We start from the raw sequence: 14,816 nt of genomic DNA, 5'->3' as shown, positions 1-14,816 counted from the left end.
AGTGTGAGAGCATGCAGGGGGTAGTGGTGGGAACAGAAGGGAAGGAGATGGAAAAGCAGACTCCAAACTTAGTGAGGTGCCAACTTGGGGCTGGATTCCATGATCCTGAGATTATGGCCTGAACTAAAACCTGGAGTTGGGAGTTCAACCAACTAAGCCACTTGGGCACCTCTCTTCTTTAAAACAAAAATTTTAAGCGACAAGTTATATCCACATCTTTGGAATAGGACTCTTGAGTTAGAATGAACATATATATTTGTGAATAAAATGTAAAAGGTCCAAAAGAAGAGAAACTCTACCTGGCTCCTCTGATTAGAATTACTAGAAAGGATACTAGAAAGTATCTTGACAAGTTTTAAAACGGGGAGATGTACACTATAACACAGAAGTAATGAAGGATAAGGGGGACAAAGGTGTAAGTTAAGGACAAATTAATAGATGTTTTAATATTTCTGTAGGGTTTTATACATTTATCATAGTTGTAATAAAAATGCTCGTGCTGGAATCCTGATGCTTAGGAGGAGAGAGAATTTTTATACTGCAAAAGCCATGACACATTCAATCTCAAATTCAGTCTAAAGGCTTACTTTGGGGGCACCTGGATGGCTCAGTGGGTTAAAGCCTCTGCCTTCAGATCAGGTCATGATCCCAGGGTCCTGGGATCGAGCCCTGCATTGGGCGCTCTGCTTAGCAGGGAGCCTGCTTCCTCCTCTCTCTCTCTCTCTCTCTGCCTGCCTCTCTGCCTACTTGTGATCTCTGTCAAATAAACAAAATCTTAAAAAAATAAAAATAAAGGCTTACTTTGCTGCAGAAAGTAAATGTTTATCCTAAGTCAGAGATCTAAAAAAGGCACCAGTAGTAAAGCTACTTGGCTATTCCCTCCATGCCAAGCAAAAAAGTAACACCTTATGGCCAACTGACTGGACATTCATATATAAAATCAGCCTCTCTGAATCTCTTTATCTTTACTGAGATAAACACCTCCTGAAAAAACCTTCAAATTAACTGAAAAACTGGCAATGACTAAAAATAAGATATCACATAATCACTGATTCTCAGTGATTCCTCCTTGTTTATATTGGAAGCGCCAGTTTAATATCACTTTTTGGTCCAAATAATGGAAAATTTCTGAAACGTTAGAAAGAAATAAGAGGTTCAGGGACGCTGGGTGGCTCAGTCAGTTAAGCATCTGCCCTCAGCTCAGGTCGTGATCCCACGGTGCTGGAATTGAGTCCCACGTGTAGCTTCTTGCTCAGTGGGGAGCCTGCTTCTCCCTCTGCCTGCTGCTCCCCCTGCTTGTGCACACGCTCTCTCTGACAAATAAAATCTTTTAAAAAATTAAAAAAAAAAAAGAAGAGGTTCAAACTTCTATCATTTCTCTATGCTACTGAGATTTAAAAAAACTGGAAAATCAGCAGACTGTCTCTAAATCAATGATTAATGTAAGAGAACTTCTCACTGGATGTTACTTACAGTATGAACTTTTGTAGTATCATAGAGTTTTGTGGTATGGTTTGGGAATTAGGAGCCTTGGGACCACAAGTTGCATGTGATATTGTATATACATGTTCATTTTTGAGGAAAGAAGCATAGAAAGTTTTTGTCAGATTCTCAAAAAGGTCCACTGATTCACACCCCAAACCACACAGCCTTAGGAAACTGGTTGTTAGATATCCTATCTAAGATAGGAAGGCTGTGCTAATAAGCTAAAAGGAAGGAGTTATTCTGGCATTCTTACAGAAACAATGTGTATTTGTGGACATTGAGAAATCTTCTAAGTCCCAAAATATATCAAGTATCATTTCTAAGAAAACACTATTATTCAGGCGCCTGGGTGCTCAGTGGGTTAAGCCGCTGCCTTCCGCTCGGATCATGATCTCAGGGTCCTGAAATCGAGTCCCACATCGGGCTCTGCTCAGCAGGGAGCCTGCTTCCTCCTCTCTCTCTCTCTGCCTGCCTCTCTGCCTACTTGTGATCTCTCTCTGTTGAATAATAAAAAATCTATAATTAAAAAAAAACCTATTATTCTACTATTTACAAAGCCATTTGTTAGGAAAGTGATGGAATAAAGTCATCCAAGGACTGCTCTTTGATTTTCTTATTACAAAGTTCACGACTAGGCAATCTGATGTCTTTTTTTTTTTTTTAAAGATTTAATTTATTTATTTGACAGAGAGAAATCACAAGTAGATGGAGAGGCAGGCAGAGAGAGAGGAGGAAGCAGACTCCCTGTTGAGCAGAGAGCCCAAATGACCTGAGCCGAAGGCAGAGGCTTAACCCACTGAGCCACCCAGGGGCCCTGGCAATCTGATGTCTTTAAGTCTTCCATGAGGAAAAAAAAATTGTCTTAAACTGAATCTGAACATACTGTGATTCAGTAAGACTTATTTTTTTGAATTTTAGAATTAGTTACAAAAGCATCTTCAAATCTAGGTATAAATGAAATATCATGATTTAAGGACTGTACCCATCTCTGGCACTTCGTTTTGATAATTTTCATTACTTTAAGAAATGTAGTGGCTATAGCACATGAAAAGATGCTCAACATCACTAATCATTAGGGAAATGGAAATGAAAACCACAATGAGATACCACTTCACACCCATCAGGATGGCTATCATCAAAAACAAACAAAACAGGGGTGCCTGGGTGGCTCAGTTGTTAAGTGTCTGCCTTCTGCTCAGGTCATGATCCCAAGATCCTGGGATCAAGCCCTGTGTTGGGCTCCCTGCTCAGTGGGAAGCCTGCTTCACCCTCTCCCACTCCCCCTGCTTCTGTTCCCTCTCTCGCTATGTCTCTCTCTGTCAAAAAAATAAAATCTTAAAACAACCAACCAAACAAAACCTAGAAAATAACAAGTGTTAGCAAAGTGTTTTTCTACATCTTTGCTGGAACCCTTGTACACTCTTGGTAGAGCGTACAAGGTAGGGTACATCCCCACACTCTTGGTAGGGATGTAAAATGATACAGTCGCTATGGAAAACAGTATGGAAATTCCTCAAAAAAAACACAAAAACAGAACTAGCTTATGATCCAGCTATTCCACTTCTGGTTATATACTCAAAAGATATAAAAGCAGTGTCTCGAAGAAATATTTATACACCTATATTCAAAGCAGCATTATTCACAATAGCTAAAAACATGGGTATAATGCCAAGTACCCATGGACGGACAAATAGATAAGCAAAATAGAGTCTATACATATAATGGACTATTATTCAGCCTTTTTAAAAAGGAAGGAAATTCTGACCTTTGCTAGAACATGGATGAATCTTGAGGACATTATGCTAAGTGAAACAGGCCAGCCAGAAAGAGATAAGTGCTGTATGATTTCATCTGTATGAAGTACTTAGTCAAATTTCTATAGAATGGTGTTTTTCCAGGCGTAAAGAAAATGGTAGTGGAGAATTACTGTTTAATGGATATAAAGTTTCAGTTCTGCAAGATGAAAAGAGCTCTGAAAATGGATATGGTGATGGCTGCACAAAATGTAAATATAGGTAACACCACTGAAGTACATACTTCAGAATGGTTAATTAAGATGATAAATCTTATGTTCTATATATTTTACCACAATAAAAACTATTGGAAAGAAAAACTAAGGAAAAAAAAAGCAGTGGCTTGGAATACTTTCTTACGGTAGTAATAATAAAAATAGCTACTACTTATTGAGCACCCACAGTACTTTTACATGCTGTGCTAGATACCTTATACATATCACTAATTCTTACAACTTTATAGATATAAAAAGTGAGGGTCTGCAAAAGTTGACTAACTTGCCTGAAATCACACAGTGAAGAAACAGCAAAGATAGCCTTGAACCCAAAGCCCATGCCATTCTTTATGTACTGTACGACCTCTGCATTTCACAAAAATTCAGAATAAGGTACACAGGTGTCCCCCAAAAGCAATAAATTCAAAAGAGCACTGAATATGAATGAATAATTAAAAAACACCTAGTGCACAGGGGTATTCAGAGGGGAACAATCAGTATGTAACAATAACCTGTATCTTACCTCCAACTCTAATGTACCCATACAGACCTACTTATATGCAGCTCTCATTCCAAATAAAGTTGGTAAGAGAAGCAAATCCATAATAGGTTTCACAGTGACAATTACAAAAGAGATGTTCCCCAAAGCAGCAGCATAGGAGATGGAAAAAAGGGTTGGCCTTGGGTGGCAAAGATAAAAATTTAAGTATTTTACAGGATATTAAGTAGATGTTGTTAAGGACTGGGGACAGGATGTCAAAAGAGTAAAAGAAAAAGGGATTAAAAATAAAAAGCAACAACCAAAGATAAGCAAATAGATGACAACAAAAATTACAGAATAGGAAGATAAAATTCAGTACTAAGGCATGATATAAATATGCAAAACAGAGTCAATTTTCCTTTAAAGAGCAGAGTTGGCCTAGTAGATTAATGAGTCCTAATTTTGCAGAAGTAAATTCATCTATTGTAATTCAGTGATGACAGTGCAATTCTTCAGAATGGGTATTCAAATTGTGGCTCCAAAAATGCTCAAAGAAAAAAAAGATAGGAGAGTTGGAAAACTTAGAGCATGTAGTAAAAATGCCAAAAACAGATTTTCATTGATGTCATTCATCAGTATCTCCAAATCTCAGCCATGGCTGCAAACCACGAGGATACTTAAAAATTTGTTTTCTTCTACCCACATTTATTTCAGAAATCATGAAAAAAACTCATCTGAATCCCTAGAATTACATCCTTTCTTAAATACTTGTTAGTGAAACTGAACATAAGCATATCCTTTCACTGAACAATATCAGAAAGTCAGAGAAGAAAGTGTAAATCCTGGGAATAGGACAGGAGGTACCTACTCCTCCCAAGGAATTAAAGATCTCTCAGGACTTCATTTTTGTTCCTGTCAACCTCTTAAAATCATTTTTTTTTTTTTGCCATATTATTATTTATAGCTTTCTAGTTTCACCTATAAGCAATCAGCTTTCTGAGTAAGTGAAGATGAGCTTGGTATTTTACAAGTAGTGAAAATCTGGATTCTGAGCTTCGCAAAATTGCACTAATGTATTTCAAATCACAAACATATATTTTATGTACACGAATATAGATTTTATCTAATAGGTCAGAAAAGGCTCCAGAGGGGTGCCTGGGTGGCTCAGTGGATTGGGCCTCTGCCTTCTGTTCAGGTCATGATCCCAGGGTCCTGGGAACGAGCCCCACATCGGGCTCTCTGCTCAGCGGGAAGCCTGCTTCCCCCTCTTTGTCTCTGCTTGCCTCTCTGCCTACTTACGATCTCTCTCTCTCTCTGTGTCAAATAAATAAATAAAATCTTAAAAAAAAGAAAGAAAGAAAGAAAGGCTCCAGAAAATTCTAAACCCTAAAAAATAAGAGAAAAGGAAAAAATAAGTAAGAAAGAAGTATGAGAGCACGATGCTTTAGTGAGCAGCCAATAGTTCACTAGTGGACAGCAGTTTATTGGTTTCTCTCAGCAGTGAAGTCTCCTCCTCTTGGGCGGTTTGCACTGTGACTGCAGCTGCGTACCTTTGGTGGTATCAGATATGCTATTTAACAAGGCACACATCATATCTCCCTCTAAATGGTGAGGGTTTAGTATATGTGCTGGCCTCTGGGTCTTCTTAAATTGATTCTCTAGCTCCAGAAAACCTTGATCTCCTGAGAGGATGGTGAAAGGGATTTGCTTGGGTAGTTGTTCATCTAGACGGCCAGCCTAAGGTGGAATAAAATACATGTGTTGACAGAAATCAGTACTTGAGGTTTAAATTAAGTTACATCTATTTCAGAATAAACACATACCTAAAAAGGTATATTTACTTATTTTAAGATTTTATTACTTTTTAAAAATGAATCTGTACACCCAGTGTGGCGCTCAAACTCAACCCTGAGATCAGATCAAGTGTTGCATGTTCCACTGATTAAGCCAGCCAAGCACCCCGACAAAGGTATATTTAGCTTGTGTTCTAGCTCCCACCAAAGTATAAAGATCTCCCTCATAAATAAATGAAATACACAATGTTTAATCAAATGTAGCCATCAATATCAATGCCAGATATTTTATATGCCACCAAGAAAGTAAAACAAACAAACATAAACCTGGAATGCTATAAGGGGTACACACTTAATCTAAGGGTAAATAAGAAATAAATTTGCCATAGAGAAAGGGTAAGCAAGGTAATTTGCATAACTCAATCTCAGCACTGATAAAGGGAAAAGGAAATGTCTTATGGTTTAAAACGTAAGCAGCAGCTAATAAGTTTGCAGAGGGGACACCTGGCTGCTCAGTCAGTAGAGCATGTGACTTTTGGCCTTGGAGTCATGAGTTAGAGCCCCATGTTGGGTGTAGAGATTACTTAAATAAATAAAAAACTTAAGGGGTGCCTGAATTGCTCAGTTGGTTAAGGGTCCAACTCTTGGTTTCGGCTCAGGTCATGAAGTCAGGGTTGTGAGACAGCTCCACAATAGGCTTGAAGCCTGCTTAAGATTCTCTTTCCCACCCTTTCCACTTGTCCCTCCCCACTCTCTAAACAAACAAACAAACAAACAAACTTTTAAAAACATACACAAAAATACCAAAAACCAAATTTGCTGACTAAATTCATGCTATCAGTGTGACACATAAATCCTTAAGCAGATAATTTAATTTAAAATGGGTCTCAGGTTGGTAGCTTCTCTAGGTAACTGCAGAGAGAGAAGCAAATGCAAACCACATCTAGGCCAATGGTGATTGTTAAGGGTGCCTCCAATTTCAGAGATGTTAAAATGTGAAAGTATCTTAGCATACATCAAGTATAATGTCATCTCTTGATCATCATTCTATTAATAGTTAAGGGTCTACAATGAGTAGCTGACAGTCTGCTAGGAATTGGGGAAAAACAGTAAATAAGTATAATATGAGTCCTTGCCCTCACTGTCATAGGTAGAACCTGATGTAGAAGGTTTTATGCAAAAATACAGCACCAAAATATACTCTATAGCATCATTATGATCCAAGTAGAAAAGATATTCCAAATGGGTCAAAGGTTCACATTAGATTTTGTATAAAACAATCACTCACATGCATACAGATGGCAAAATCAGCAGCATCTTTTCTTTTACTACAACGAGGATGAAGGAAGAAGCATCCAATCCTATTCAGGTAATTATAGATCTTACAGTTGTGTGGAGGCTTCCAATTGGTGTTTCCTCCTATTATTTTTAGAAAAGGCATATATGATAGTCAAACAAACAAAAAGAACAGAATACTAGATACAACTGAAAGCTCAATCATAAAAAAACACACATTAGAAAAAAAAACACACATTAGAGAAAACTTTTTCTAGAGTAGATTCTAGATTAGAATGCAGAACTCAATTCGAGTATGGGTTTCACCATTTTGTTGCTTTACAATCTTGGCAAAGTAGGATGACTTCAATCTGGAAACACATAGGTATATTAGTGAGAATCAAAAGCAGTGTGTGTGAAAAGTCTCTGAATGGTGTAATTCTATAAAGCCATATTAATGGTTTTTTAACAAATATGTCAGGGCTACTCAGTGGATAGAAATTATGGGCAATCAGCAAAGCTAAATTTACTAAAAGACTGTACTGGGTAACTTTATCCAGGTCAGTACATTCCTATCTTAAATTCAGTCCTCTTCTTTATATGTTTTTCCCTATCAAACATGAAGTTTATTGGATGTTCACTATACCAACTTCCTGTAAATCAAAGAAGTCTCTCTCCCTGTTTGGTCAATAGTTTGTAAAGAGATATTTAGATGAATGAACAGTAAGGATGAACTGAAGAGGCAATTATGACATGTTGAAAATCATACTAGTTCTGTAGCCATGAGGCCCAATCAAGTTCAAAGGCTAACTCTACTATTTATTAGTTTTATATTTTGGAAAAAAATAAACTTTTCAGCATACTTCCTTATAGTTTAAAAGGGAGATAAATATAATAATCAGTAAGCATGGATTAATACCAAGCATAGTACCTGGCACATTGCATGTTAAATAAAGGCTTTTTCAATATGTATCATAGAGTCACAAACTTTAGGTCACCAAGAGAGTGTCAACAGTGGACCACAGAGAAATGTGAAAGAAAAATATTCTAGCAGAGTAGCTATATGCAAAGTGACAATATTCTATCTATGTCTGTATGTTTTAATCAAGGAGGTCAAGAGCAGTCCTTTAAATGTGAAATATACTCTAAAGGAAAAAAGAGAGAGGGTGTCATCTCAAATGTTTTATCAACCATACCTTGAAAACCCCAAATAAATGTTCCTTGGTTAAGATGCCCTGGTAGATGACCAAAAAAGTTTGACCAGTTATCAAATCTACAAAGACTATATGAGTCATGGTTCGCAGATACCAAATCTGGAAGCTCAACGACTTCTTCATCTGGAAGAGAGAAACATTAACCTGAATTTGTTAAGAATTAACTAAAAACATTTTAACTGCTTAAGTTTAAAAGATATTAGAGAGGGGTGCCTGGGTGCTCAGTGGGTTTAAAGCCTCTGCCTTCAGCTCAGGTCATGATCCCAGGGTCCTGGGATCAAGCCTCACATGGGGCTCTCTGCTCAGCCGGGAGCCTGCTTCCCCCTCTCTCTCTGCCTGCCCTCTCTGCCTACTTATGATTTCTGTCTGTCAAATAAATAAAATCTTAAAAAAAAAAGATATTAGAGAATATACAAAAATGTTAATCTTGAACATATTAATTTCTAAACCTTTTAATGAAGTCCAAACTTGTACATGACATGGTATACTGATACCAGATAAAAAGTATTCTGAACATTTCAAAAATTTTATTATTCTTTCTATATATAAATGCCATTGACCCTAAAGCCTACCTTTCTTTCTCTAATTTTTTTAAAAAAAGACATATTTATTCAGTGTCATGATCAGACTATCACATTTAGCAATTAACAGCATGGGTATAAAAAAAAATTCTGTATTAAAATCCTTTGTTGGAATGCTTTACCCCTTTCCATAGAACAAAAACTAAAATAACCTGTTATACAATCAGTCTCAAATACAGTCCTCAAGTTTTTTGCCCATACACATGAGTATTGTCTAGAACATGTCCTCTTGGGATGCTGGGGTGGCTCAGTCGTAAAGTGTCTGTCTTGGGTTCAGATCACGATCCCAGGGTCCTGGGATCAAGCCCTGCATCGGGCTCCTGCTCAGCAGGAAGCCTTTTTCTGCCTCTCCCACTCCCCCTGCTTGTGTTTCTTCTCTCACTGTGTCTCTATTAAATAAATAAAATCTTTTAAAATAAAAATAATGTACTGGAGAGGCTCCTGGGTGGCTCGGTCGGGTTAAGCATCTCACTTTCGCTCAGGTCACAATCCAAGAGTCCTGGGACAGAGTCCTGCAAGAGGCTCCTTGCTCAGCAGGGAGCCTGTTTTTAACTCTGCCTGCTGCTCCCCCTGCTTGTGCTTGCTCTGTCTCTCTCTCTCTCTCTGATAACTAACTAAGAAAACAAATAAATAAATAAAATCTTAAAAAAAAAAAAAAGTATTGGAAGACCTAAAAGACAAAATTTTGAATTAAATAACCAAAAACTTATACCATCCATCAAAATAAAATTTCAAGGTTATCTGAAGAATGTCTCCTCCCCTGCCGCCCCAGCCATATGTTTGTTCTCTTCCCAATCTAGACTGATTTATTAGTAACCTGTTAAATGAAATAACCAACAACCCTGCTACCATAAGGTGCTGCATAACAGGTCCTGGTAGCATACCAGCACTTCCCACCATAAACAGATCTTTTTCTTGGTTCTCTTGCGTTCTTTCCTCTTCCACCATTTTCTAACTCTTGTTCTCCATCCCTTTCACTTCTTTCATACTTCTCTATTTTATAAGGCCTTGAAGTTTCAACTGGTTAGCAATGCCAACCTTAATATTTTCAATTATTTTTTAAAATGACTAGGTTTTACTCTGCCTTAACAGAGACTCCCTCGGGCGCCTGGGTGGCTCAGTGGGTTAAGCCGCTGCCTTCGGCTCAGGTCATGATCTCAGGGTCCTGGGATCGAGGCCCGCATTGGGCTCTCTGCTCAGCAGGGAGTCTGCTTCCCTCTCTCTCTCTCTGCCTGCCTCTCCATCTACTTGTGATTTCTCTCTGTCAAATAAATAAATAAAATCTTAAAAAAAAAAAAAAAACAGAGACTCCCTCAACTATACTACTGTTATTCCCTCCCATTTCTAAGCCACCCATTTTCTTTTATGTTTTCTTAATATTCTTATTAATTGTAGGGGCCCCTGGCTAGCTCAGTTGGTGGAGCATGTGACTCAATCTCAGGGTTATAAATTTGAGCCCCACATTGGGTGTAGAAATTACTTAAAAAATTTAAAAAAAAATTCTTAGTAACTGTAGATTTAGATACTACAATCATTACCAAACACAGATCAACATAGTTTCCCAAAAAAGTAACTGGAAAAACAAAAGCACAAGAGAACATAAAAACAGTGTAACTACTGCTTTATTGTCTGAAATAGAGCTGAATGGGTCAGTAGCAGCTCATATAACATTTCTTACATAAAGTATGCCACGACTAAAGATGATACTGAGATCTACACATGCTATAGAGCAAGGCTATATAAACTCAGTAGTTCATAAAAACAGTTAATAAAAAAATTTTAGGGGTGCCTGGGTGGCACAGCTTAAGTATCCGACTGTTGATTTTGGCTAAGGTCGTGATCTCAGGGTCGTGAGATCAAGCCCCAAGTCGGGCTCTGTGCTGAGCATGGAGTTTACTTAACTTTCTCTTTCTCCCTCTCTCTCTGCCCCTCCTGCTCATGCGTGCTCTCGTTCTCTAAAATAAATAAATCTTTAAAAATAAAATCTTGGCCAAAATTTTCATGTATCACCATTTTCCCCGCTATATATTATATAATTTACAAGGACCTAATATTTGTTTAAAAGAATATACACTTAAAATTATACTTCTAGGGGCGCCTGGGTGGCTCAGTGGATTAAAGCCTCTGCCTTTGGCTCAGGTCATGATCCCAGAGTCCTGGGATCGAGCCCTGCATTGGGCTCTCTGCTCAGCAGGGAGCCTGCTTCCTCCTCTCTCTCTGCCTGCTTCTCTGCCTACTTGTGATCTCTGTCTGTCAAATAAATACATAAAATCTTTAAAAAAAATTATACTTCTGGGCGCCCTGGGTGGCTCAGTGGGTTAAAGCCTCTGCCTTCAGCTCAGGTCATGATCCCAGGGTTCTGGGATCGAGCCCCGCGTCAGGCCCTCTGCTCTGCAGGGAGCCTGCTTCCTCCCTTCTCTCTCTCTGGCTGCCTCTCTGCCTACTTGTGATCTCTCTCTCTGTGTCAAATAAATAAAATATTAAAAAAAAATTATACTTCTAAACAAAATTAAAACATACTCTTCTGGCCTTACTTAGTCTTACCACTTGGTGCAAGAAGTAAAGTCTAGAGTAAGTACAAAGGAATCTATACCCCAATTTTCTCCCTGGTTTCTTGCTACCATTTGTAACTCTTCTTTTTCTTTTTAAAAATATTTTATTTATTTATTTGAGAGAGAGAGAGAGAGAGAAAGAGACAGCACAAGCAGGGGAAGCAGAAAAGGAGAGGGAAGGCAGACTCCTCTGAGCAGGGAGCCCTAACCCACTGAGCCACCCAGACACCCCTGTAACTCTACTTCTAATTGCCATTTAACTCTAAGTAATAGTTTTGCTTCCAAGAAAATCCTAAAAAAATATACAAATTCTTAAGTGATCTTTAAGATTTCTCATAGAATAAGGCCAAAATATGAGGATGTGGAGGAAAAGGAATCCTTATACACTATGGGTGGGAATGCAAACTGGTACAGCCACTGTGGAAAACACTATGGAGATTCCCTGAAAAATTAAAAAGTTAAATTAATTAAAGAGTTACCATATAATCCAGTAATTCTACTTCTCGGTAGTTACCCAAAGAATACAAAAATATAAATTCAAAAAGATATACACATCCCTTTGTTAAATGCAGCATTATTTAAATAGCCAAATTATGGACACAACCCAAGTGTCCACTGATAAATGAATGGATAAAGAAGATATGGTATGTATGTGCATTATATGTGTATGTGTGTGTAAACAGAATATTACTCTGCCATAAAAAGTAATGAAATCTTGCCACTTTCAACAACGTGGATGGATCTAGAGGGTATAATGCTAGAAAAACAAATACCACAGGATTCAGTCACGTGGACTTTAAGAAATAAAGGAAAAAAAGGACGACAAAAAACCATTTTCTTGGGGTGCCTGGGTGGCTCAGTTGTTAAGCGTCTGCCTCTGGCTCAGGTCATGATTCCAGAGTCCTGGGACTGAGCCCTCATTGGACCTCCTGCTCCACAGGTTTCCTCCACTCCCTCTGCTTATGTTCCCTTTCTCACTATTTCTCTCTCTGTCAAATAAATAAATAAAATCTTAAACAAAACAAAAAACCAGATTCTTAAATATAGAGAACTGGTGATTACCAGGGGAATATACACTTAAAATTATACTTCTAAACGAAATTGGTGGATGGGGGGATGGATGAAATAGGTGAAGGGTTTAAGAGTACACTTTATTAGAGTGCTCAGTGGGTTAAGCCTCTCCTTTCGGTTCAGGTCATGATCTCAGGGTCCTGGGATCAAGTCCCACATCGAGCTCCCTACTCAGCAGGGAGCCTGCTTCCCCCCTTTCTCTGCCTGCCTCTCTCCCTACTTGTGATCTCTGCCTGTCAAATAAATAAAATCTTAAAAAAAAAAAAAAGTACACTTTATCATAGTAAGCATTACTACACAGAATTGGGGAATCATTAATACTGTACACCTGAAACTAATATGTTAACTACAGTGAAATAAACATTTTTAAAAACAAAATAAAAAAAGAATTAGCCAACAACAAAGGAATAAAGTCAAAATAGAAACAAAAAGAATTCACTTGATTTATCTTTTTTTTTTTTTAAAGATTTTATTTATTTGACAGAGAGAGACAGAGATCACAAGTATCAGAGAGGCAGAGAGAGGGAGGGGGAAGCAGGCTCCCCGCTGAGCAGAGAGCCCAATGTGGGGATCAATCCCAGGACTCTGGGATCATGACCGGAGTTGAAGGCAGACGCTTAACCGACTGAGCCACCCAGGCGCCCCTTGATTTATCTTTTTAATGAACCTAAATCTAAATGATAAGAAGAAACTAAATGTTCAGGATCACTTTCAAATCTTTCAGAAAGACTATCAATTTCCTTCATCTCTCAAAATTCCCATGCATTTTGTGAAAGAAAATGTTATCTTGAACACATTGTTTAAATCTAATAAATACTCGGGGCACCTAGGTGGCTCAGTCAGTTAAGTGTCTGCCTTCGGGCTCAGGTCATGATCCCAGGGTCCTGGGATCAACCTCTCCATCTGGCTCCCTGCTTGGCGGGAAGCCTGCTTTTCTCCCTCTCCCACTCTCCCTGCTTGTGGTCCTCTCCCACTGTCTCTCTGTCAAATAAATACAATTTTACAAAAAAAAATTTAAAAAAAGCTAATATATACTCTTTGTCCCCATAAGTTGAGTATTTAAATAAGAATATTTATTAATGTTTACGAATCACATCCATAAAAAGTGTACACACCACAGTAATTAACTGATCATCCTACCATGTTTCTTACTTCAAAACTGAATCATTATTAGCTTTCACAAAAATGATGGCTACAGTACATGTATGTTTCTCTACCAACATGTGAAATTTGCATAGACATTAGAGTTATAAAGCCATACCTATAGTCTGACAGCTTAGGTCATTCTCAGCTCCTTTCTCCATGTCTGAGTTTTTTGGATAGCTTACTGTCTGTTTCAGTTTCCTCTCTGTACGTGAGGTACTGGCAGCAAACTTGTACAGGCTTGTTTTCTCAGATCCAAAGTGAGCCACACTGGGTTTCCGTAAAAAGCAATGTTTTCTATGGAAGTGCTGCTGAGCACTCTCAGGATCATGAAATGCTTTAGTGCAGGTGCCACACTTGATCACAAACTGTTGCTCCTCTTCCTCCTCACTGTTTTCTTCTCTGTGCACTTGATGGATATGAGTATTAATATCAGCTACGCTCTGTGCTGTTGCTGAACACAAGCTGCAGCGAAACCACAGTTTACCTTTATCCAACATGGTTTGGAGACATCTACTATAATCCTCCTTTCTGTTCACTTTACAGATGTAACTGTCACGGCAACCACAGGTTAACAAGTTACTGGTCTCTATTACTGGAAAATCATTCTCAGTTTAATCGAAGTTTCAGCTTTTCAGGCAGAAACACATAATCTATGCTGTGGTGCTCCTTATAATGACTTAAAAATGCTTCTTCCACATTAAGATAAGATCACAAAGCCACAAAAGTACTTAACCTTTATTTCATTGTTATGTTCATCTTGGCAATGGCGGTATAGTGTTTCTACCTTGTGAAAAGTCTTTTTGCAATGGGCACAGCTATATCTATGAAACTGGTGACTTGCTAAAGACATGCAATGCTGTTTTACACATTCTTGGGAATCAAACATATCTTCACAAATTCGGCATTGCCATTTACCCCTTGGAGGACTGTTTGCTGGAGAATGATCAATAATAGTAATAGTTGAAGAAGGATTCTTAGCAGTCACATTACTCACCATTGTTGCAGAAGATGATGGCAAAGTTTCACCTTCTACTTCATCAGTCTCGTAAAAATATCTGTGTCCATTATGAAATTCAGTCACATGTGCCATGATAGTCTCTTTTCTTGTTAACTCCTTTTTGCATGTCCGACACCAGAAAAGAAAGTTATTTAAATGTGCCCCTCCATGAATCCGGCTCATATGTAAACGGATGACCCCTGAATCTTCACA

At 38.2% G+C, this 14,816-nt stretch overlaps 1 protein-coding gene across 1 annotated transcript in view; it reads right to left on the bottom strand.

Annotated features, from left to right (window-relative positions):
• The window catches only part of ZNF451 (zinc finger protein 451), a 143,550-nt gene that overhangs the window by 16,728 nt on the left and 112,006 nt on the right, over positions 1–14,816 (bottom strand). The window contains 8 exon segments of the mRNA XM_032340329.1: positions 5,525–5,711; positions 7,056–7,186; positions 8,239–8,316; positions 8,319–8,350; positions 8,352–8,379; positions 13,722–14,218; positions 14,220–14,309; positions 14,311–14,816. Coding sequence (XP_032196220.1) covers positions 5,525–5,711; positions 7,056–7,186; positions 8,239–8,316; positions 8,319–8,350; positions 8,352–8,379; positions 13,722–14,218; positions 14,220–14,309; positions 14,311–14,816 — 1,549 coding nt within the window.

The sequence above is a fragment of the Mustela erminea genome, chromosome 4 (assembly GCF_009829155.1).
Source record: "Mustela erminea isolate mMusErm1 chromosome 4, mMusErm1.Pri, whole genome shotgun sequence".
In the NCBI taxonomy this organism is placed as follows: domain Eukaryota; kingdom Metazoa; phylum Chordata; class Mammalia; order Carnivora; family Mustelidae; genus Mustela; species Mustela erminea.
The sequence above is the reverse complement of the archived record's forward strand: the minus strand, read 5'-3'. Positions and strand labels throughout refer to the sequence as shown.